The sequence below is a fragment of the Engystomops pustulosus genome, chromosome 2 (assembly GCF_040894005.1).
Source record: "Engystomops pustulosus chromosome 2, aEngPut4.maternal, whole genome shotgun sequence".
NCBI classification, from domain to species: Eukaryota; Metazoa; Chordata; class Amphibia; order Anura; family Leptodactylidae; genus Engystomops; species Engystomops pustulosus.
Window position 1 is genome coordinate 89159930 of NC_092412.1, and position 26177 is coordinate 89186106.

The 26177-nt window shown below is 40.6% G+C and overlaps 1 protein-coding gene across 19 annotated transcripts in view; it reads right to left on the minus strand.

Annotated features, from left to right (window-relative positions):
* Positions 1 to 26177, minus strand: part of DOCK9 (dedicator of cytokinesis 9) — a 164046-nt gene that overhangs the window by 58672 nt on the left and 79197 nt on the right. For all 19 annotated transcript variants that reach the window (XM_072135485.1, XM_072135486.1, XM_072135479.1 and 16 more), the window contains exons 10-18: positions 18675 to 18749; positions 17403 to 17543; positions 13045 to 13248; positions 11284 to 11406; positions 6794 to 6876; positions 6034 to 6156; positions 2426 to 2505; positions 2126 to 2313; positions 1538 to 1603 (exon numbers count right to left, since the gene is read on the minus strand). In XM_072135485.1, the coding sequence (XP_071991586.1) occupies positions 1538 to 1603; positions 2126 to 2313; positions 2426 to 2505; positions 6034 to 6156; positions 6794 to 6876; positions 11284 to 11406; positions 13045 to 13248; positions 17403 to 17543; positions 18675 to 18749 (1083 nt within the window). The remainder of the gene's footprint in view (positions 1 to 1537; positions 1604 to 2125; positions 2314 to 2425; positions 2506 to 6033; positions 6157 to 6793; positions 6877 to 11283; positions 11407 to 13044; positions 13249 to 17402; positions 17544 to 18674; positions 18750 to 26177) is intronic.

Here is a 26177-nt window from a genome sequence, read left to right on the forward strand (position 1 = left end):
AACAGTAAGCGTAGGAAATCTAAGTGTAGATTTAGGAACTCCAGCACTTCAGACCAGAAGACATGAACCCTAGGGCAGGACCAGACAGTGCAGGAAGGATCCGAAAAGATCATTGGGCATTGCTCCCATGCGAAATAGTCTAGCAGGGGTGAAATATACTTGATGTAGAAATTTAGACTGGATCAGGAAGTCCCTCGTACTCACTACAGATGTGAAGTAGGACAGTTCAACTTCCCTCCAATCATCATCCCACAGGTCAGGGATATCCTGTCTCCAGCATTCACGGGCTCTATCAAATGGTCTGGACTTTTGCTCTTGTAGTAGAGCATAGCACTGAGTGAGTGGTTTAGGGAGGTCCGGGGTACTCATCAGAGTCTCTAGTTTGGAGAATTTCACTGTCAGGCTAAAGGAGCCAAATTGGGCTTTGAATGCGTGTCGCAGTTGCGTGTAGTGGAAGCTGGCCGTATCAGGGACAGTATGCCTCTCCATTATCTTGTTAAAGCTGAGTAATTCTGCATCCGGGGATAAGAGCTGGCTTACAAATTTCACCCCAGCCACCCCCCACATTGTCCAGCCTGGGAGGGAGAGGAAGTGGGAGAGCCATGGATTGAGCCACAATGGAGTCCTAGGCGAGAGAGCGGGAGGGCTGCTCGGTTCTACCAGGGATTGTGCCATACGCCGGCACACCGCTACCGTACGTAGGGGAAGGGGGGTATAAGATGGGTATTTGTATCTGTACAGCAGGTTTGTAAGGGCTTCGTAGGAACCTATCAGAGCCCCAGCCAGTGCAGTAGCCGCATTACCCATGTCTATATTTATCCACCACTGGGCATAACCTAGCTGGGAAGCCAGGTAATAAAGATACAGATCAGGGGCCGCCAGTCCACCCCTAGACTTGGGAGCTTGAAGCAGTGCTAGAGTGAAGCGCGGGGCGCCACCCTGCCAGTGGAAGGACCTGAGAATGCCGTCTATGCGTTTAAACAGGCTCTTAGGAAGCAGTATAGGATAAGCGTGAAAAAGTATCTATGTTACACTTTAACCCAGAACTAATACAGAGATGTAATGTAGAAGCAAAATTATTCATCATTTTATGCACAATTAATTTACAATTAAATGTAGATTTAAAGGAAACCTACCACTTCTGACGGTAGGTATGAGATACAAACACCGGGCACCAGCTCAGGGTGAGCTGGTGCCGGTGCTTAGTCTCGTTAGTGTTAAAACCGCGGTATCGCGGTTTTAACACTTTTGAAACTTTCTAGCAGAAACTGCTTCGGCGCTTCGTGCACACGATCGTGCGCGCGCCTACATTGGAAACGCCGCAGGCGTTGCGCGCGCACGGTCGCGCGCAGCGCCGAAGCAGTTTCTGCTAGAAAGTTTCAAAAGTGTTAAAACCGCGATACCGCGGTTTTAACACTAACGAGACTAAGCACCGGCACCAGCTCACCCTGAGCTGGTGCCCGGTGTTTGTATCTCATACCTACCGTCAGAAGTGGTAGGTTTCCTTTAAGACAAACAATATAAACATGCAACAAACCCTCAATGGCTGTGCCTCTTCATCATCAGACTCTCTGAATTCAATTGACACTGCTATATTCCTTGCCTAAAAGAATAAATAAAAATCCATGAAAAAACCTCCCTAACTAACCTTTTTAAACAGGCATAGTTCCGAGTGTACAGAGCTAACAGTAGATCAGTCCATTATGTGACCTGTATCCTGCATTTCTTCTTTAAAGACTCTCTGTTATTCTTAGCTCTCCGTGAGGTATGGTGAAGACCAGCTTATATGCGGTCTGCCATATACTACACGCAGACACTAGGAGAATAACCACTGCACAACTGTCACTCAATCACAAGCATCATTAGGATCATATAGGACAATTTAGAGGAGCACTATGTGTATATAAATCGTGAAATGGAAAACTAATCTAGCAATGTTACCCATTCTCCTTGTGCACTGCATACAGATATAGTAATATCTAGAGTCTGTCTACAACCTTCTGCATGGCAACAGGGTCACCTCAAACGTGCCATCATTATGGCATCAAAAATCTACACAAATATGCTATGAGATAACACAGCCTAAGAAATATTACCAAATACTAACCAAACCACAATTGCGTACCTTTGCAAATGCCTTCTGTCCATCATATTTCAGGTGCTTCGGATAAACATAGAGATGGTTGTTGTAGATGGTGAATGGCTGTGTGTGTTTGGGAATGTAAGGAACAAACTCTTCCACTTCGAATGTCACCACCGTGTCAGGACTGTTCTCAAACTGCTTCATGGGAATGTATGAGGAGTTCACATAGTCTACAAGACAATAAAGATATCCAAAAGGATAAGGCCAGAAATTCAGTTACACACACACACACACACACACACACACTTTAATGTATAAAATATATATAATAAAATAGCTTACTTGGAAAATCTGGAGAAACGTTGTCGATATGAATATCTAGATTTCCTAAAATAACAGGAAGCTTGCCCAATTTCTCAGGTCTAAAAGAAGAAAATTGTATTATGCTTAACCAATGCAAAAGAACACAGCAAGGGTATTTATTTCACTCAATTCAACAAAAATTCAATGGAAACCTGTAGCATAAGAACCTATATTATAGGGTTTGGCCACCAATACAAAAATGTACCAGCTTCATGAGTTAAAGTTTTTTGAAAACAGCAGGACTTGGGAGTTCTAGTGACGTCCCATGTCCTGCTGGGTTCTGGTGAATGGAAGAGGCCGTGCCATCATTACTGTATGCACACCCCTGCCTTCACAATCCTATATCAGTGGTTGGAGGAGCAAAGGAATGACAATCACATGCCACCTATGACCATTTATGGTAGCGGTTATGATAGAGGAGGGCATGCATACAGTAATTACCGCATGGCACCCTTCCATACGCTGGCAGCCAGTCCCGGCCACTAAACAGCGCAAGTGTGATCCAATTAGGGTCTTATTTTTACCATGATAATTTTGTATTAAAACGTAACCTAAAAAATAGCTTAAAGATATGAATGATTTTGCCAAAGTTCTGGAAGCTGAACTACAAAATGATAAACAAGACAGGAGCACATTCTCAGCTGGAACTAGTATGTTGAATGTCTGAATAAGCACCCTTTTAATGCCATGCGATGGAGCAGATCCTAAGAACACTTATGTATTTCTAGCTTTATCGCTACATTTTCTTTCATCCCATGCACATATGCCCTTGATTTCTAATCATTTGACTTCCAGATGTTTTTTCCCTGAGAACATCTTACACAAGAGTCAAACCATACAAGGAAGTCAGGTTTAAGGCTGTTGGCATAACTTTATAACAGGCAGCACATTGATGGATATGCCTGGACGATCATCATGCAACTTAGATGTATAGGGCAGCCAGACATCTGCTGTTGGGGAGGGGGAAATCAGGAATATTGTATATAAACACCCCAAAGACTGGGAGGAGAAGCAGTTAGTCCTTACACCTAATGTATGTTCAATCAAATGTGCATGTTTATAGGACATTAAAGGGAAAACTTCTACACAACTAAATTAGTGGAACCCTCAGGTAGGATATGAAACATCCATTCCATCTTTTATGTTAAAGCTTACCTGTTTAGCTATTTAAAAAATACCTCCAGAGCCATTTGCAAATGAGCTGAGAAAAGACAATTGGGGGTGGGGGTGGGGGGATGGACATCACTTCAGAGGCCCCTATTTTAGCATCTAGAACCATGGTTCTGGTGTCATTATAAAGAACAGAATTATTTGTGTGGTCCTGTGTGCTATAGAACCAGAGATATAGGCAGGAATTCAAAATTAATATTTATTATTTATATTACCCTTAGGAATGTGAACTGAAGATTACTGTAAAATCAAATTCTGAAAGACTATATTCTCCCCTTTTTTAATGACACCAGAACCATTGTTCTATCTGCTATAAAGCACAAGATAGAGGTGTCTTTATTATATGCACCTCAAGTGTTTAGATAGGAGTTTTTTTTTTAAGTTATATGTGTAAGTTTTAACACAAAAAGTGGGAATTCTAGAGATATTTCAGACCCTACCTAAGGGGACTGTTACAATAGGCAGTTTAAAGGGAACCGGTCATCAGCAATTGGACTAATAAACCACTACCAGAATATTGTGAAGCAGCGTAACAACTTCTAGTTTGTTTCTTTCATGGCCCAGTGCGATGAGATCATTCAGAAAATCAACTTTGAAGTGAGCATTAAATTGGTTGTATAAAGTCAAGAGGAAGGAGAGTTTTACACCGAATTCAAGGTAGGGAGCTCAAAATGCCTCCTCCTCTGTGACTGACATCATACATCGGACTTCGGGAGATCTGGTTACTGATGTCTATGGATGGAGGACCATCAATAGCAGTGAAGGGAGGTTTCTGAGGAAGAGAGCTCTACTTCAGTGTTAATATCTCCGCCTCCATGACTTTATATAACCAGTTTACATCTCACTTTAAAGTTGATTTTCTGGATGATACCAGCGCACTGGGTCATGAAAGAAACAAACTGGAAGGTGTTCAGCTGTATGACAACATACTGGTAGTGATTGATTAGGTCACTTTTTGCTAACCGGTTCCCTTTAAAAGCTGATGAAAGCATCACTTTAAGGGAATGGCTTTTGTCAAGTCTGCACGTTACATATTAAATTTGCCACTTGCTCTATATTTCGATAATGCATCTACTTGCATTTTCTGTGTACATAAGAGGTCAGCATATTAATATTGTATCATATAGAAAATCTCTGCATATGTACAGCCATTATGGTTATGTGGTGGCAGAAATCACAAAGAATAATCAACCTATATTTTTTTATGCTCAACTATTAAACTTTCGTAAACCTAATCTATAATTGTATAAATGCAAAAAATAGTGAAAAAAAAATAATGATTTATAAAAGCTTATTTTAAAGGGAATTTTAGAGACATATCAGAGCACCACCCTATACAACCAGCAGTAGGTTCAGAAGCCAACTCTAAAGCATTATGGAAATTTTTGACTTAACTCGAACAGAGAGGGGCTCAATTAAAGAAGACAGTTGCCCTGGTCTGTAAGAAACCTTTACAGGGAATTTGGACAACTAAACCTCTAACTTGTCTTTATACATTTAAGATTAAGAATCCGAAATATTTTCAGTTCACCTCCTGTTGCCGCTATGAAGTGAAATCTGGTTGGAAAGGAGCCAGGGGTACAATGAGATGGGTTTGGATAAGCCTCTGCACAATAGCTCAGTATTAGGAACCTGGAGGTGTAACCAGATATTCCAGCCTCTACTTCATCCTTGCTCACGGTCTTCAGAGGTCAATATCTTGGCAGCTAGAACCATGGTTCTGCGGTCCTTAAGATGGTACGGTTGTCCACACTACCTTAACCAGTTACATTCATGAAGAGATACTTTCTGACTGCAGCCAGGCTGTAATCTCTTGACAATAGAGTATTGCCAAGCCGCCCAATAAAGTATAATGGATACAGGAGGTTTACCTCTGCAAGATGGAGGAGTGGATGACTCCCACAATGCGGACAATTACCTCAGTACCTGGAAGCCTTGGAAAACCTATGAAGGTTCACCCGCATTATGCGACCTCTATGGTAGTTTCTTTTAAGGGTGGATATTCACTCCGACCCCCTAGAACGGATTTCCCTGTATTCCCTCCACTCCTTCCACAGGTTTCCCCTTTTCTTTATTGAGTACACAGAGAGGGTTATAGTTGGCTAGGTGGGCATTTTAAGGCCACAATTACAGTTTCTTTCTTCATTTTCTTTAATATTTGTAAACACATACCTGCCCCAGCTCCATCCACCATCTATTTACCAACATTTGGAGATTTGAACAGATGACAGCTGTAATGCTGCTAGTGGGATTCTGTGAATGACAAGTTTACCGTTTGCCTTACACCTGCCCCCTCATTGGGTTTTCCAGAATCCACAGAAAATCCATTAAGACTTTAGCTTCAACCCAATTGAGTTTCCAATACTTCTTATGCCATCTAAATTACAATGATAAATGCACAACATCAATCCACTTACTTCCTAAAGTCAGCAAGTAATTTCAACATGTCTTCATTTGAAAGTTTGTTGCTGTCCTGTTTATAAATTGGAGAAAATCGTGCTGGTTTGTCTAGGGTGCCAGATGTATCTTTAAAGAGAGGTCTAGGAGGAAAAAAGAATAGCTTAGACATAAATGAATATGGCAAAACTCTTATGTACAGTATTAAATAGAATATAACAAAGAATCCATCATACAATGTCCAAATGTGTTTTCATTTAAAGGGAACATACCGCCACGATTCTACCTATGAAGGTAGATCGGGTGGTAGGTGGATGTATGGGACGTGAGGATAGCCCTTTTTTGGGCTAATCCTCACGTCCTGGCTATCTTTTAGAAAACTTTAACCCGCGGATATGTACATTTTTTAAAGCGGCTACTGGGGCATGGAATAGCAGGACATGAAGCTACGCGTCGCGGCTACTCCACGCCGCAGTAGCCTCTTTTCTCCGCCTACCATTTCATCTTCGGCATGCAGCTCCTCGTAGCTGCGCGCCCTCGTCCAAATCCCTGGCATCTGCAGCTTTCTGCGCATGCGCAGTAGCTCTAGCCCCGGAGCTGCTGCCGCGCAGCCGAAGGCCTGTGTTCTCTGCCGGGTACTTGGACGAGTAGCCTCTTTTCTCCGCCTACCAAAAAAAAAAAGGGGGCTATCCTCACGTCCGTTCTACCTTTATAGGTAGAATCGTGGTGGTAGGTTCCCTTTAAGTTATTCATTCTTCATGGATAAATCTAGTGTCTCACCTTGCTGCCCAGGCAAATGGCATTCTGTACTGTCCAAGCCTACTGCATGCCTGTTTGGCATTCTTCAGAACTTTCTGTGCCACCTATAAAAGTTAAAATAACTGTATTACCAGTGGTGCAAAAGCAGAAGTGGATTCTAGAAGAGATACAAATAAGCATAATTGTACAGAATAGGTTGGGGAATTTATAGTCCCCTACTTAAGAACACATGACTTACAGTCGACCCCTCTGGATTTTGGTAATTTACTGTACTTTAGTCATAGGCTACAATAAACAGCTTTAACAGTTATCAATGGTGCCTGTAAGTAAGATTTATTGTTAATCCTGGTTCTTATGACAATCCAACATTTTTAAAATCCAATTTTGACTGGGGTTACAATAATAAAGTATACGGTTCCAACTTACATACAAACTCTACTTAAGAACAAACCTACAGAACCTATCTTGTATGTAACCCGGGGACTGCCTGTAGTTATATTTAATAAATTTCCTTTTAACTTGGATACAGGATTTCCAGAGGCCCGCAACAGGTTTCTTTAAATGTGAGAATCATAGGAGTCCCTTAATCGTGTAAATATTAGGGTTTTTTATTCAAAAGAAAAATTATGTTCATGTCATTTGTCAGCGAGCTGGAAAATGTTTATAGGAGCCTATAGTCTGTGCATGAAACTGCAGACACAAAATATCATAAAAAATAAAGAGGACCTTTCACCACCCCAAACATCCTAAAGTGAACATAGCAGCATGTAGGCACTTGCATCATTATTCTGGGGAACTTTGAATTTTCTCCTAGCCCCCTCTGTTCCTGAGATATGAGCCCCAGGATCTGACTATTCCATGTGCTGTATCGCCAGAGAGGAGGAGCTGAAGCACGGGTGTGTGATTTTGCTGACATCCTCTTATACCACCCAATCAGAGGCGGAGGGTCTCAGAAGAGATGCCTTACTATATATGTCAGTACACGTCTAGCTGCGGCTGTGTGCTACAGCATCATGTGTCTGCACTGCCGGGTGCGCGCAGCTTCTTGTCTCAGCGCAGCACACAGAACAGATGGCAAGATCACGCAGTGTTCCGCGTGCTGCGGAACATGTTCACTTTAGGATGTTAGGGGTGGTGAAAGGTCCTCTTTAACCCATATTCACAAAGGCATCATTATTCTGCATAAATTTATAGAACAAAAATAGGGGTAAATGCACAAACACCTCTGCAAACAGCCCAATGTTGTGCAGGATGAATGGCGACAGTTATATTGCAGACAGGTTGTGGAGTAATAACCTGGAAATGAAAATTGATAAAAATAAACCATTTAAGAGTGGCTCCGCCACAGGCATCACTGAGTGTACAGCTACCCTAGCAGGTCTATCTATAAATGTTTAACCACCATTAATAATTCAGTAACAAATATGTACAGACAATAATAACACAAAAGCTTTTACAAAGCACCATCCGCCCTTTAAGCAGTCTCCTTGGAGAGGAAAACAAACAATTGTATTTGATCCCTAGAATTTTGGCAGAGACAGGCAAGTTAAGGTTGTGCAAGTGGAAAGTCCACATATACTGTAATTGATCAAGTGTTCTCAAGAAGTCCAGACCAGGAGGGCTCAGGTTATACCAAGGAGTTTACATCTACATGACTATGGCCTCATAGACGAAATATCAAACATTTCTCATTGAGAAGAAAGTATAAAAAAGAAAAAGAAAGAAAGACTATAAACAAGACAAGGACATACCAGTAGATCAGAAAATGTATAATATATTTGTAAAGACCAATATGGGAACTCCATGAAAATTCTTTGAACGGATAAACTACTACTACTGCTTATTTATGTTGGTCTTCTGTTTATTAATGCGATCTCCTATATCCATTAGACGGTGCTCCTGCCCATCATATGGCGGCAATGGATGAGCACTGTGACCATACAGATCACTCAGCCTTCAAAGTAACAAAGTCCACTCTGGAAACTTGTAAAGGCACAGTGGGGGAGATGGGCGACATGCATTATCACATGTTTCTCTACCGTCTACCAGGCAGCAGTTTGTTTGTTTGTTTTAGGAGGATTTTATCTTTATCTGGAAAAAGCAGTACACACCTCTTAAAAAAATTACAGTGATGTGTGATGAATGGTTTAGAGGTACATGGTCACATGGTGTGGCAAACATAGGCCATAAGGTAAATCCAAACACCTGATCCAGCTACTCAGCCTATGATATTTGCAATTAGCTTGGGTGCACAGAGAATGCCCAGAGCCACAGGAATATCATAGCAGAAGAAAAATTTCCAGCCCTGTCAGCCAAAATTATCTGAATTCTTCTTTATTGTATTTTTTACACAAAAAAAAAAAAAAAAAGAAAAAGGAACAAGAAATGCCCATAGGCAGTATAGAAGACCTACATGTTTTGGCACATGGCCTTGCTGAGGATATGACTCATGGCTACCAAATTTAAAAAAGGCCCACACTAGTATTCACATGAAAAGATAGCAGACATGATCACTGAGGTTTTAATCCTTCATATACATTAACATAAAGTAGAGAAAAACATAATACAATTGTATAGTAGCCAATCATGTTTAGTGCATCAGTCAATTATGGTCAAAGAAAGAAAACAGAAATGTATTAATACAATAAATACATATGCACTCTCTATTCAATAAATGCACTGGTTAGTCAAGCCAGTCCTTATCCAAACAAGCCCAAACAAAAGTTAAAGCTATAAAAGTATGGTCATATAGCCAAGTGTAAATAAACCAACTTTATGCGGATTAGAAATGTAAACTTGCTGTTCTACACGCAGTTGAAAAGTAACATCGAGACTGAATGTGACCTACCAATTAGCTGCTTCTAAAAGTCATAACACTCCTAGATGCACATCGCCCAGACATGGACCAAAAAGTTTACGATCAGTGACTAGCAATCTGTGCAAGACCAGTTTTTGGTCATAGAGAAAGACTATGGATTACTCCACTCCTGGATTGAGTTTCAAAATACCTGAATGTGTGAACACATGCTTGTCATGGACAATGTTCCCAGGTGTGTCTGTTGTACAGATGTACAGTGTGTGTTACAGATGGACATGAAAGAGGGTTAAGATGATAGGAGTTCAGAGAGCTGGGAAATGCATAATATTATTATACATACAACTTGGTTTCCCTCTTTCCACAGCACCAATTTTGCTATGTGGCCCTTTCCTAGGTACAACCCCTGCCAGAAGATGTGCCAAATGTATCATCCAGCGTGCAGGACTGTCACAAATTTGGTGCAGTTTTATGCAGTCTTCATTTTATTAATGCTACCTTGAAGTATCACTGTGTATTGCTGTAGCAACCAATAAATGCTGTTGTCAAGGACTAAAGCTATAAAGCAGCATGGGATGAAACACAGCAGACGTAATCTGGAATTAACAAGTCTTTATAGTATAATTTAAAGCTTAAAGCAAATCTGTCATGTTTCCCTATGCTGCCCATTCTGTACAACAAGTCAGTATAGGAGATATAAAATGATATAGCACTATGTTTATATCATAAACCCTACTTCTCAAGCCCTGGAAATGGATTTTCTCTCCTACCAATTCCTGTTCCTATTTTCTGACAGGAAAAAAAAAAACCGGTCTTGAAAATATATATTAACATAAACTGAGGTTATGAAGTTGAATAAGAACTCATTTGTTTTGTCATTCATTTTTATTCAAAGGCTTCTATACAGTATGAAAGGCAGTATTTTATTCATGAATCTCTCCCCTGGAGTTATTTATGACTTCTCACATGTTCATCGCATATGGGTGCCTGTTACCGGACATGGCACTACACCTCTGAACTACTTATCTGCGCTTTATCAACCAACTTCTACTTATTATATGCCTACAATAAAAAACTTTTATATTTGACATATGGGTGACATACAGCCCATTTTAAGCAATATTGCAAAGACACAGGGGAAATGATGTTGGCACACAGGCCGAAAAAATAACCAATAGAGCAGTATTTTGCAGCCACAGGAAAAAAAGTGTATGTGCAGGAGGCCAAAGGCCCTATTCACACAACTGTATTAGGGACCATGATCTGGCCCCTCAAAACATGGCCATCATAAAGGTCTATTACGCCTGGTCACGTTTCCGCTACTCGACTTTCTATGGGCACTCCTCCCCTTCTCCACTAAGGCGTGTGCTTCCCTAGGTTCTGGTCCCTGTGTGTATAAGGCCTAAGCCGTTCACATATACCAATACCCTTGGTAATGTCGATAAATGAATTTCATGGCCAATAATGATTAAAAGGTGGTAGAGAGATGCAAGGGTGGTGCTTTATGGCAAGATGCAAATAATAGGTCTAGGTCCCTTGTTATCTATATCTCCTTATCACTAACTGCTTTTTCCAATTAAAAAAAAAAATTAGGTGATGGGAGACAAATCAGAGAATCTAGAAGCAGAATATAAAATTATTGTGGCTTTTGAAGTAGATACTGCTGGACATGGTCAGCATGGGCTGGTAAACATACCTTGGCGGAGTCTGAGCTCTTCATGTAAGGCTCTGCACAATGAGTAATGCTGCCTTGAAGGACCTTTTCTATCCGGGCGACCAGGAAGATATCAGGATGGGGACATGTTACAGAAAATATACCCTACAGAGAAAAAAAGTAAAGCAAAGTAAATCTACTATTATATACACTAAACGTTCTAGTGTAGGCACCTGACTAATGTCATGCTAGCCTTATATTACAGATTACTAGAACTTTTCCAGTAGAACAGATAAATCACAACCTCCACTGACAAGATACAAGGAAGCAGGCTATCTGATAAATAACTGGTATGATAAAGTTTGCAGTCGTATGATACAAAACTGAAAGACTATTTTTCCACAAGACATGTTGCTCCGTTCACAGCTCATATTTGGACACTGTGCACCAGGAAGCTCCAGATGTACTCACTGAATGTGTCTAGGGACACATACTGTCAGACAGAGGCCTCCTTCTGGCTCAATATAAGTCTCATACAGCATAAATAGCTGTATAGAGTCCAATAATATGGGGTTTGGTCCAGGAAATATTTCCAGCACACAGAGTGTTTTTCTATGAAAGAACTCATTTGTGGGAAATTGGCCTAAGAAATTAAAAACAACTAAGATACAAAGTAAACGTCTATAACTGCACTGATGTGTTACAAAATTTACATCATGTTTGCAATGATGTTTCACATCCAATGGGCAGTATGGTGACTTAGTGGTTAGCATTACAGCCTTGCAGCGCTGGGGACCTGGGTTCAATTCCCAGGGTCAACATATGCAAAGAGTTTGTATGTTCTCTCCGTGTTTGCGTGGGTTTACTCTGGGTCCTCCGGTTTCCTCCCACATTCCAAAAACATACTGATAGGTTTATTACATTGTGTGCCCCATTGGGGACAGAGACCAATTTGGCAAGCTCTGTATAGGGCTCTGTAATCTGTGTGCGCTATATAAATAAATAAATTATTATTATTAATGCTGCATGAGAACATCTGAAGGGGCAAGCACTAGGTGGCTAACAGATGGATCATACATTTCTCTTTACAGTGCTCAGGGACGAGCACTGGGCTGATCATGTATGAATTTGCTGTGTTTTGAATCAAAACGCAAACATGTGACAGCAGCCTTAGGATCGTGGCAGCCCAGGGAGTAGGGGAGGACCAAAGTGGTTTATACAGAACAACCAACATGTACTCACTGCTCAAGTCTACACTTGGAACCCATTGTTGCACCCGGAACAACGCTGACGTCATGTTCCAGAGCAGGAGATAAAAGAAGCAGTGAGTACATGTCAGACGTACTCACCACTACCCGGCCTCCTGCACCAATGAGCACTGCCATCATTGATGGTAATGCTCATTGGTCTCTGCCGGCTGAAGCATGCGGACCACAACCAGAAGGTTATGCAACATTGCTTTAGATTAAAGTGGACCAGTCACCCAAAAAGGTAAAGGTAAAACAACCTATAGCATTAGCACAAATAAAAACATTAGGAATAGAAAGCAGTTTCCTCTCACTAAGCAATCCATAGCTATGTTCCATCTAATACTCCACTGCATCCAGCACTTTACTGAATAACACATTTACCTACTAAACAGCTCTATGGGATCCTTTAATGCACAGATTCTTCAATAATTAAGGTGCATCTTCGGCTACATCCCCATTTCCTGATGCGCTAGAAATACACCTTACGTATGAATTATTTAGACACATTTAATTTGTTGCTGGAAAATAAAACAAAAAACAGATTGTATAGTACCTGTTTGGGGTACTGCAGCATGGACTCCTGCACAGACCCTAAAATTCTGCGTCCAAAATCCCCACTTCCATTTAAAAGCTGCTGAGAAGTAGTAGGAATCATTTGCCTCACGGAGGCATGGTTCAAGTCCACAGGAAAGTCTGCAGAGATCTTTTTGTTTGCTTTGATGTCAAACAGAGAAAGGGTGACGAAGAACGGCTCCACCTGAGCAGGGTAAAGAGAAGGGTCACATGGTAATAAATGTAACCTACAGACATATTCATTGTGCAGCATGAAAACAACAGCTTTATAGTTTATAGGGGCTATATAGTCAGTATCTTGTGCCTTACATGACAAAGCGTATACAGAGCTGCTGCAGCACAAGGGAAAGAAAAAACGCAACACAGAGGAAGAAAACGCAACACAGAGGAAGAAAACGCAACACAGAGGAAGAAAACGCAACACAGAGGAAGAAAACGCAACACAGAGGAAGAAAACGCAACACAGAGGAAGAAAACGCAACACAGAGGAAGAAAACGCAACACAGAGGAAGAAAACGCAACACAGAGGAAGAAAACGCAACACAGAGGAAGAAAACGCAACACAGAGGAAGAAAACGCAACACAGAGGAAGAAAACGCAACACAGAGGAAGAAAACGCAACACAGAGGAAGAAAACGCAACACAGAGGAAGAAAACGCAACACAGAGGAAGAAAACGCAACACAGAGGAAGAAAACGCAACACAGAGGAAGAAAACGCAACACAGAGGAAGAAAACACAACACAGAGGAAGAAAACACAACACAGAGGAAGAAAACACAACACAGAGGAAGAAAACACAACACCACCATGCAACACTTATTCCTGGCATATCCTTATAGTAGAGTGGTGATTTGTAGCTGCCAATATTCAAGCTGTCTCTATATATGGACCGTTACTTCACATACAGTACACACAAGGTTGGCGATGAAGGCCTTACAGTGGCATCCGTCTCCCACAGGCTATAATAGCTTCTAGTGAACTATTTTTAAAGCAGGCAGTAGAATGAAAAAAGTGTAGTTTAGATGCATTAGATATATCACTGGGGAAACAGCCATAGCTTACAATCAGTAGAGGCCAGGGATGGACGCCATAGTGTGACATCTGTCGTGCATAGCTTCTAATAGCATTCAATGACCTATACTTCTCCCTCCAACAGGAAGCATAATAAAAAAAAAAAGCCTGCAGACTGCTGCATTTTTTTCATCCTGTGTTTTTGACTGTACGCAACGTATACTGAGCAGACGGAGACTGCTATTTAGTGTATATCCTGGAGCCGTTCCTGCCTTATACGCCAAACTTATTTATAATCAAAAAATGAGGTGTGAAATTAGCCTTATTCTGAATAAGACGTGTGCTACTAAATACAGATTTCTCCAAGTCTAAGCCTGATGCCACACGACCATGCGCTGTCCAGCACTGCCCGGATTTCATGGGCTGACCACAGTGCCGTAGACAGGACTCGCTGCATCACAGTGATACATAGTGCAAGCGAGTCTGGCTTGTTGGTGGAACAGCAGCAATGATATTGTAAAAATTATTATAGATTAGTGGAGCTATTTTGTATGTAAAAATAGATTTCTTGCATCATACATCACTGTGTTTGGCCCATGAAATCCTGGTATGGTGTTTTTATTTTCACAGATCAAGCACGCAGAGTTGCCCCAGCTTGACTGCCAAGGACACCCTCAGAATTACACCACTTCTCCAAGTCTTCAGAAGTAAATGTCACATCAGCAGCACAGAATAAACAAGCCTGTAAGTAAGCTTATTCCTTGGAATAGCTTAGTTAAGCAGAATTAAGTCAAAGACATGACTCTGCAAACCATATAATTTATCCAGTGAAATGGAAAAGGCTTACACATTATAATAACAGCTACAAAGCAGAAGTTATTACTGAGGCTATATTAAGACAAGTAATTGAGGAAATAACACAGGGTTTAGGTCAGTAGCCATGGAGAGAAAGATCTACTTATCTAATAACTTTCATTTCTATGTTCAATACACTATGCAAGTGTATTTGTCTCTGCTGGAGTTTTTGCTGTAAAAACATCCTTCATAATAAATTCATGATGTGACGTCTGCACACACAGCTAGGCCTGCATATACAGAGGGAAGGCTCACAGCAGAGAACACGCAAGGTTACAATGCTGAACGGAAGAACATAGATGCCAAAGATTTTCATACTAATTCCCAGAATTCAGAGGTACAGTATGACACATCCATGAATTATTTATCAGCACAGCAAGCTCAGACACTGCATGTGAAAAGCAAACCTAAAGACTCTGGTTAGGCAGAAATACATAAATCTCTACATATTGTAACTGATCAATGATGCAGTATACAGGATCTACATAAATGGGTTCCATGTAGAGACATATTTCATATACAGACACCATGTAATATGCAATGGTGCAGATTTATCGAAAGCAAGACTGATGCTGGATGATAAATCTGGTGACGTATAAGACTGTCTAGCCATACTTTGCACCTCCTATTATCTGGCTTAGTTGACACCAGAAAAATGTCCTATTTACAAAACTTTACTGCACACACAGTTTCACTTCCCTTCTAAAAGACTTGAAATGTGGTGCACAGCATATAAGACAGTTTTGAATTAAAAATATTTATGTCAAACAGATTTCTAAATCTCTTATTGCCATTAAAATATGCCTCTGTTCAAATCTGCCTTCAGTCCTCAACTATTAGCTTCCATCACCAAAATTATAATAACGGAAGTTTATAGGTTCTGTTAAAATGTGCAGTGATTAAATGGCTTCCATTAGTGTTGGGTTGTACCACTTCCTTGAAGCTTTTGTTATTTGAGAAAAAAAAAAAAAAAAGTGCAGCAGTTTCAGTCAAATTGTCCAGTCAAATAATGGACACAAACTTGATGTAAAGGGTCTCATGCAGCAGTATGTTGAGCCTCCTTACATAAATAGGAGTTTCCGTGCAGAGTCTGTGGGCTGAGATTGTTTTGCTATTTTTTTCTGGGACTACCTCCTATTGAAATGAATAGGAGGGAGCACTTAGAGGTAATCTACCATCGAAACCAAGCATGAAAAACTAGGGACTCTTACTCATAGATCCAATTACTGTGACTGTGGTAATCTTCTTGTATTTGTTATTAAATGGTCTTCTTCCTTCCGAAAATAGACTTTTAAAATTATGCTCAAGAGCCAGAAGGGCTCTGAGGGTCGGTACAATTGACGCTCCATGTTATAACTTCATAGGCTGTAACACTGAAGAGCACATTCCTATCCCAATGTGTGAGATTACATCAGGCAGAGGGAGGGGGAAATGCCGAGGGAGGGTGAGACCGTGTAACAGCCTTTGAAGATACCAAGGGGCCCCCCCTTGGGCCTTCAGGTTTTTAAAGATTTTAGAAGGAAGGAGGCAATGAATAACAAATATAATAATATTACCAGTCACAGTACCTGGATCTGAGTAAATTTATCATGCTTGATTTTTATGGCAGATTTCCTTTAAAGGCCTAATTGAAACAGTGCATACATACAGACATTACTGGAAGCAAAATGGAAGCATTACTCTGCACACTTTTACACAGGTTTTCACTATCCCATCTCTTAAGACTGGGCCATGAGGAATTTACTGGAACTGTAAGTGAAAATTAGGAGCAATCCTGACAACTTGTCCATTATGCTGTCCATTTGGCCAAGCTGACAGATCCTGACAATGTTTTCCTGCTCCTATATGGAGCAGCTAGTTTGTCTCCCAATCTCTGCTCTTGGAGGAAATGACAACTGGACAGCTCAATATCTTTTACTACAGTTACTGAGTTATAAGATGACACAGCAGTGTCTTCGATGAAATTAAAACAAATTACAGATTTGTTCTATAAAACTTGGGAGGTAACTTTTCCGGTCATCCCAAGGTACCAATTTGCAAAGTGCATTAATATTGAGGAGTTTTCGCTCTCTGTATGTACAGTACGTGATTCAGCTCATAAATTGTGTTTTAGATGGGAACTCCCAACTCCACAGGACATGGTAAAGATGTGCATCAGCAACCAAAACCTAGATTAGGTACAGGGTTCAATCTATGTGGAAAATAAAGGACAGGTGGCTGCTTCCTCAGCACTTAGCATAAGTTACCAAAACAGTCTAGCCCACATCCCCAAACATGATTTTGTGCTGTCTAGAGACAGCCAATGGACATTTCAATTCTGAACACCTTTCTTGAGCCCTGAAATATCACTTTCCTAACAGTGAGGGGATCATCAATGATTTTGGCTCAATAACAAAATTACATTTCAGGCATAAAGTCGAAGGTGGAGCAAAACAGTAATTAAATATTTAGAGAACAAAACCAAGCCTTACATTTGTTGTTGGCCCCTCTTCATTTTCTGCCACACAACACTGAAGATTGAAAGACAATTCATTGCACTTCACCAATATTCTTTTCCCAAATTTCTCCTCAAAGGGTTTTATTTCCGGCTCAATTCCTGAAAAGTCAAGTTTCTAGAGAAAAAAATAAGAAATTTGCAAAAGGGGTATTAGAATACAGTGGAGAGAACGGCCAGCACGTTCTGGGAATGGCTATAGAATTCGGCTTATTATAAAAATAATAGAACGGCACAGCATGGCCACATTCATTCCTCATCTACCATATATAGCTTCATGCAGAGGTGCGTGTAGCCTGGGATTAGCTGTGTAGAGTATCATGAAAGGTTTGTAAGGTTTTATGTTATATGGGGATGTGATACCAAGTATAAACTACAGGCAGTCCCCGAACAATTGACTTACAGATGACCCCCAAATTACAGACTGCCCACTGTAACCATTGGGGAAGCTCTCTGAATGCCGGTAATTTACTGTAAAACTAAAACTGCAATGATTAGCTGTGTCTGTAATGAAGCTTTATTCTTAGACCTTGCTCCCAATTTTTCAAACCCAATTGTCCCAAACCCAATATACCAGTTCCGGCTTACATACAGATTCAACTTAAAAGGACATCTACCACCATGATGAAGAAATGTAAACCAAGCACACTTAGCTTCTTAAGACCTTGTTTTTTTTTTTCTAAAAAAAACGTTTTAAAAATTATGCAAAAGAGCCTGAAGGGCTCCAGTCTCCTTTGACATCTATGAAGCTCAGAGCCCCTCCAGCTCATTTGTATAATTAAAACCTTTCCTTTGTGAAAAAAAAGAGGACTTAAGAAGCTAAAAGAGAGGATCCTGTCCAAACGGGCACACACCTGCATGTTAGTGTACTTGGTTTACAATCCTTCATCCTGGTGGTAGAACAAAACTATGGAACATATCTTGTGCGTAATCAGAGAACCGACTGTACGTCGTGTTTTTAAAAATAATTCTTGTGTATTTTGCAAGCTGCACATGTTTGCAGTCTACATTACATACTTAAAACAAGATTTACTTACATTTCCTTCTCTTAAAAAAAATAAAAACTTCTTGTGCAACATTTGCAGCTTTACTTCACTTTTAAACAATTACAAAAAACAAACATGGAATATAAATGTTGCCAATGCCTCAAGTGGAAACAAATGCTGATTTCAAGATATTTGCTCAACTTTGGATCTAGTACTGACAATCCCATTAATCTACAGGACATGCTTTGTGTACATGGTATTACCTGCGAATCTGAATCCAATGCAAAAAGCTTCACCCTGCTTTCATTTTTCAATTTGGCTTCTGTTTCTCTTCCACTCTATAACAGAGATCAAGGATATTACACATAAAGGTATATTTTTTGCACACATTATAAAATATTTTAAACTTATAATGACATTAAAGATGCGGAGAGTCTGTGCCAGTTTAGAGAGAGGGGAGAGACCCTGCTTCAGGCTGCACATTATTCGGCAGACTCAGATCCATAGCATAGCAGGTATCCCTAAAGCAAACCAACATGGATATATATATGATCCGATCCTCAGACAATAAGGGTGATTGTCTTTGGAGGCTTCATGGTAATATCAGCCATCCCGATTGTCCTGGTGTCTACCTTTTCTATGAAGGAAACTTCTTATTAAGAAGCTTTGACCAAGCAACATAAAGAGCAGGAGAAGAACCCAACCCAAACTGTTTAATAAAGAAACTCCCTAACAAAAAAGCTAAAATTTAAAAGATGCATCTGACAAAACTAAATAGAATATGTAAATCAAACCCATGCATATTATTCTCTAAATCAAGAGACATAATGCAAAAATAGCTGGTCATCTACAATCCTACAATCTCTAGTACTGGAATTTTATGAGATTTAAAAAATAAAAATAAAGATGTAAGATCTAATTACAGCACAAAAATAATCACAACAATTGACCAAAATTATAAAAGATCAGCCTGGAAATTGTTGTGTCCATATACAAGTTAAGCCTTGGACCAGTCCTTGTGGCTTCTTTTCACCTGTTGGGGGTTAGTTATGTGATAAGATTTGGAACAAACCTAATTTTTATTATTTTTCTAGAGACCGGTGTAATATCAGACAAAGAACAAATCTACTGTTTTACAAGCCAGAGTTACATAATGAATGGCAGGGGGTAATTCAGAGAAAATTAAGATCACATCCGACAATATATTGAGACTACTTTTTCTTCTGCTATTCATTAAGTCTTCCGGCAACGTTCCGGTTTGCCAGACCATAACAGAACAGATTGTCAGTGTGTTCAGAAGTACACAGCACAGTGTTTTTAATTTTCAGCAATTAAAATACAGTCATGCCACAATGGAAATGTTCACAGAATTCCAGATGTGGCCATCCTGTCCAAACCAATGTCAATGGATGCAGTGCCGCACTTCCAGCATAAGCTTAACCACAATGCTAATCTGTGAACCTTTGAACTAGGGTTTGGGAAGGGGAAGTGGTAGAGAACTAGGAGTCAGCTGAAGGCCGGTAATAAAGAACATAAGGGAAAACTGTACATGAAACCATTTTCTGTAACAGCATTATGAAGAAAACTAAAAGGTGGACAAATAGCTGAAGGAAATCTGCTGATCTGATGGAGAACTTTCACTTCTGTGGGTTTAATATGATCTGTTCTACCAGTTCAAAAATTCATCACACAACATTAATATTTCATCACACATTATTGATCAATACAATAACAAAACTATTATGAAGCAACTTAAAAGGCAACTGAAGTCCTAATAATGCAGCATCTGATATGCAGACCTTGTAGTTCAGTTACACCTCCTGGGCCATTCCTCCATGCAGATCTCCTTTAAAGTAGTGATGTTTCACTGGGCAACACAGACTTTCAGCTCAAAGGTTTTCTATGGGGTTGAGATCTGGAGACTCTCAAGGCAGCTACAGGACCTTAAAATGCTTCTTACAAAGCCACTCCTTTGTTGCCCTGGTGGTGTACTTGGGATTTTTGTCATGCTGAAAGAACAAGTCACTTTTCTTCTTTGATGCCTTGCTCATTGAAGGAAGCTGGCACTCAAATTCTCACGATACATGGATCAGTCGTCCTGGTTCCTTGGCAGAGAAACAGCCCATCGTAATGATGTTGCCACCAAATGCTTTAGAGTAGGTATGGTGTTCTGTGGATGCAACTCAGCCAGGGCCGGATTAAGGTTGGTGGGGGCCCCTGGGCGCAAAATGTGGAGGAGGCCCCCACTGAATGCAGCGTGCATACACGTCCTCCTGCTCACTATCCACTATCCCCCCAGTAACACCGCTACATACAGCCGCCTCGCCCCCAGTAACCCCGCTACATACAGCCGCCTCGCCCCCAGTAACCCCGCTACATACAGCCGCCTCGCCCCCAGTAACACCGCTACATACAGCCGCCTCGCCGCCAGTAACACCGCTACATACAGCCGCCTCGCCGCCAGTAACACCGCTACATACAGCCGCCTCGCCCCCAGTAACACAGCTACATACAGCCGCCTCGCCCCCAGTAACACAGCTACATACAGCCGCCTCGCCCCCAGTAACACAGCTACATACAGCCGCCTCGCCCCCAGTAACAATGGGGGGGCAAGATGGTGAGGGCCCCGGGGCTCGAGCCCCGCCTATAATCCGGCCCTGAACTCAGCATTCATTCTCCTCCAAACACGACAAGTTGTGTTTCTTCCAAACAGTTCTACTTTGGTTTCATCAGATACTTGGAATATTTCAAATATTCCAAGTATCAGGCAGTAAGTGTACAATATAAGGATTGGGATATAAATCGATGCATCAGTGTGACATCACTGTTGAATTGATTTATTGGTTTCATCTGACCATATGACATTCTACCAATACTATAACATCCATACCTCTAGAAAACTTCAGAGGGGCCTGGATATGTACTGGCTTAAGCAGGAGGACATGTCTGACACTGCAGGTTCCGATTCCCTATTGGTTTAGGGTCTTACTTACAGAAGCCTTTGTTACATTGGTCTTAGGTTTTTGCAGGTCCTTCACTAGATCCTAGATGCTTGCCTATTGAAGATTGTAGACCTGGTGCAGGTCTACAATTTTGTTTTTGGTGTCCTCCCCCATAGTGGAGTTTGAAGCGCGATAGTTTGAACTTGTTATGAATGCTCACCCCTCCCCACTCCATAGAGAGCAAATGGCTGGCACCTTAACACAGAACGGGTGCTCACTGCACAGTGACTGAGCGCTATAGGCATCAATGGGGCCCGTATCCGACCACAAATGGTGCGACTGGATATCAGTCCCCAATACAACAAATACAGCAAATGAGGACATTTGCCCAATTACATTGCTGTCAACATTGCAATGTTAACACATGCATTTTGTAAGCACAATGATGACAGCAATGTAATTAGGCAAATCTCTACTGAGGTGTTGTGATGTGTTTGAAAATACATTAGTTAACGTTATGTGTGAACACACCCTCAAGAAGAAGTTGCAGGTCTATGTGAACCAGAAATCTTCCTAGTTTGTAGGCAAGCAAAAATCTTTTGAAAAAAAAAAGAAGGGTTTAAAGTAACGTAGGTTGACATCTACCCAGCCTAACCAATCCTTTTACATTAGATTGCTATCATGACCAAATCTGAATGGAATTCATCAGCTTTACTATGTGAACTTAAACAGAGAAAGATGGCAAGGAAATCCTATGGTATCATTACTATGTCTATTCCTGCTGCCTGAGGGGCTTTTCGTCTGAATGGAAACCTTTCCGCTCTGTGATATCAGTCATCATAGTGACAGTCTCCCATTTTCATGTTTCGACACAACAGAGATATTCATCTCCTCACACCATTCCTCTACATCTAGAATGTTTTGACTTGGACTATATGGCTGCCTTCTTTGGTTTACATCACTACTGCAAACTTCAGAGTTATACAAGGGTTTTACAAGCCTAAAGCTCTTCACGGAATTACAAGAACCAACAATTTATAGCTAACCATTAATAGCCCCAAACTACATAATAAACTGTCCTCTACCGAACAAGAAAACTGGCTAAAGACAAAGGAGAGAATATATTGTGCATTGGCGTATGCTAACGGCATAGGACAGCCTTCGTACCCAGGGATATGAGCACTTACCTCCTCCAGTGCTCCCATTCATTGCTGCCATGTCCCTTGTAATAAGGGAGATATAAAATTATTTAGCGATTATGCCCTTGTAATGGACCTGAGTGAAGTTGCCCCCCCACCCCCGCTATCGTTTTTAAGATTTTAATGAAAGTTTCCAGAGGTCTTCAGAGGTCAACCAGCCCCGCCCCACATTGCCCAAACCAAACCAAACTGGTGCCAAATAATTCTGCTACGTTTGTGCTTCTCAAATTTTTGTTTGTGCTGCTTTTGTTTAGAATATATGAACAAAAAAGTTCAAAAGTTCAAGCAGCCCCCCCACATTAACCGAATCAAACAAAACTGGTGTCAAACGTTAGTGCTATGTTTGTGCAGCAAAAATTTTTGTTTGTACCGCTATCATTTTTAAGGTATGTTCAGGTGTTTAAGGTGTTTAGGAGGAATTGGTAACAAACAAACCTAGTGACACTTCCCTGGTTTGATCACCAGGGGGAGCTAGCAAACACATTGTACTTTGGAAGAAATGAACTCTGATGACCTATGTTTGAACTTTTGACCTATAATTTTTTGTTCATATATTCAAAACAAAAGCAGCACAAACAAAAAATTGAGCAGCACAAACCAGCACAAACGTAGCAGAATTGTTCCGTCCCAGTATTGTATGATTTGGGCAATGTGTGTGTGTGTGGGGGGGGGGGGGGGGCTGGTTGACCTCTGATGACCTCTGGAAACTTTCATTAAAATCTTGAAAACGATAGCGGCACAAACGAAAATTTCTGCTGCACAAACGTAGCACAAACGTTTGACACCAATTTTGTTTGATTTGAACAAGGTGAGGGGGCCAGCTTCACTCAGGTTTGTAATGGCCATTATTCTTTTAAGAGCTCTCCCAACCGGTCATTTCTTCCTAAGTTTTTTAAATATATCTTTGACACGGTACTGGCAATGAGTAAAAGTGTATTTAACTGTATTTAAAAGTGTCTGTCCAAGATTTGTGTATATAAAAGGTTTAAAAATGCTTCAAACAATATGTAGATGCAACAAAAAGTGGAACATTGGGATGGAAATTAAATTCCGTCTTAAAACCAATAGAGACAATCATTGATCCTTGTACACAACACTCATTGTCACCGAAAAGGAAAAAGGCATAAAAAAAAAGCATTTTCCCAGATAAATTGCCTTCACTAACCTTCTCAATAATATCTGAGATTGAAAGTCAACAGCAGGCAATCTTAGGGGGAAAAAAGTTGGCACAGCTTCTAAGCATTGTCAGTGGGAAGCTTATCAGGGAAATTCAGGCATTTTACTTTTCCATTTTTCAAAGTAGAAGTTTACCCTGGCCATTTCCTCCATATCTTAAGGGAAGGATTACTCAATACTCCACACACAGTGCTCTATGTACTTTGTAACAGGCAGCAAATGAAAATGACCTCTTTTGCGCAACTACTGTCACTTCATACGAGAGTGAATACATTGAACACACCCTGAGGAATAGATGTCATAGTAAAGGAGATTCTAAGTGTAAAAATAAAATGCCTCAGAAGTGAACTCTGTCAAAAACATATACACATAAACATATTAATGTCTTGCATTTCAACACCAACATTTTCTTTGGATTTGCCATTTCATTAACAACTCCCATGGGTCACCTTACTAATAAATCCAGCTACCTTACATACATCTTTATAGACTGTAACTTCATTCCATATTCTTTTCTAGGAACAACCCACCCCCCTTTTATCTGCATTTAACAAGATCCTGGAACACATCCCCCTGGGATTCGGATCCATATTGACTTTCACTCAGATGCTGCTGCAGATCTGTTGGCGGCTACAGCACCACTCACTGAACCCCTTCCCACGCAGATCCAGGCATCATAAAAGCTACAGCTACATCATAGACGTGTGAACACTGCTTGGCCTGTATAAATCTGCACACTGTGACTGGATGTGATATATACAGCAGCCAGCTGATACAGAGCTGGATGAGAGGCGGTGTGAACCTGGTAGGCACAACGCTTTCTAGTAGGTTCAGTGCCTTGGGAGGAGATTGGAAACAATTACCTCACAACGCCGCCTTCTTCCTGAGCACAAAATATCTAATAACAAACCCAATTTTCTGTAGTCTTATTCTGCCTTCACTACTGGAATAAAACTAAATATAGAACTAAAACAAAATATTTTATTAAACCACACAAAACCCTCTCCTGGGATTACCAGTAACTGTACAGCAACAGAAAATACATGAGAAAACACAACTACATGCAAGAAACAATGGAGCAATTCAACGACCAGGCACATTGTTATACCCCCGTAGAAAAGACAATCATATTACACTTTCATAAAAGCATATAGAGTTAAAACTGGAATTCAGAAACTATAAGGTTCATATATGCTAATGAACAACTCATATGATCAAAACATGATCAAGACTTAACGAACTTGGCCTTTTTTTTTTTTCATTTCCATTTTTCACTTCCCACCTTCAAAAGTCTATAACTTTTTTTATTTTTACACATAAAAGAGCTCTGTGACAGCTTGTTATCTGCGCAATAAATTGCACTTCATAGCGATTGTATTTAATTTTCCATGTCCTCTACTTGGAAGCGGGAAAAAAAATGCAAATGCAGTGAAAAAAAAAAAACGAATTTGCGCCTTTTCCTTGTGGGCTTGGATTTTATGGCTTTCACTGTGCGCCCCAAATGACCAGTCTACTTTATTCTTTGGGTGGTGCGCCAACAGGGATACAAAATTTGTAAAGGTTTTATGTTTTCATACATTTACAAAAATGAAAATCTCCTGTACAAAAATATTTTTTTTTCCCGGTTTTGCCACCTTCTGGTGCTACGTATCATGCGGGTGGTGTCATTTTTTGCGACTTTTGATGACGTTTTCAATGCTACCATTTTTAGGACTGAAAACATTTTAATCACTTTTTATTGAATTTTATATGTTTTTCAAAATGGCAAAATAGTGCCATTTTCGACCTTGGGCACCATTTTCCGTTACGGGGTTAAACGCAGTGAAAAACGTAAAATTTTGATACAGCAGGCATTTTCGGACACAGCGATACCAAATGTGTTTAGGATTTTTACTGTTTATTTATATTTATATCAGTTCTAGCGAGAGGAGGCGATTTGAATTTTTAGGGTTTTTTAATTATAATTTTTTTTATTTTTACTTTATTTAATTTTTACTATTTTTCAGATCCGCTAGGCTAGGGTACTTTAACCCTAGGATGTCTGATCCATCCTACCATATACTGCCATACTACAGTATGGCAGTATATGGAAATTTTCATCCTCATACATTACAATGTGCACATTGTCATGATTGAGTTAAAATGACACAGTCATAGAAACAGATCTCTGCTCCCCGATGATGTCACGGGGAGCGACCATCTCTGGCACGATGATGCCAGCTGCAGCAGCAGCCTGTGTGCTTGTATCTCAGTCTGGTCTCCTCCACAATCATCCAGCTCCCTCCCCACTCCCTGTAATGTGCTTTGGGCAGGCAGGGGGGGATGATAGTATAGAGTAGAGGAGGAATGCATGAAGAGACACAGGCATACAAAGACTGCAGCTACCTCTCCCCTTGGATTCACCACACACTGCTGGAAGGAAGCCAGGTTACGTGAAATAGTTTAAAAA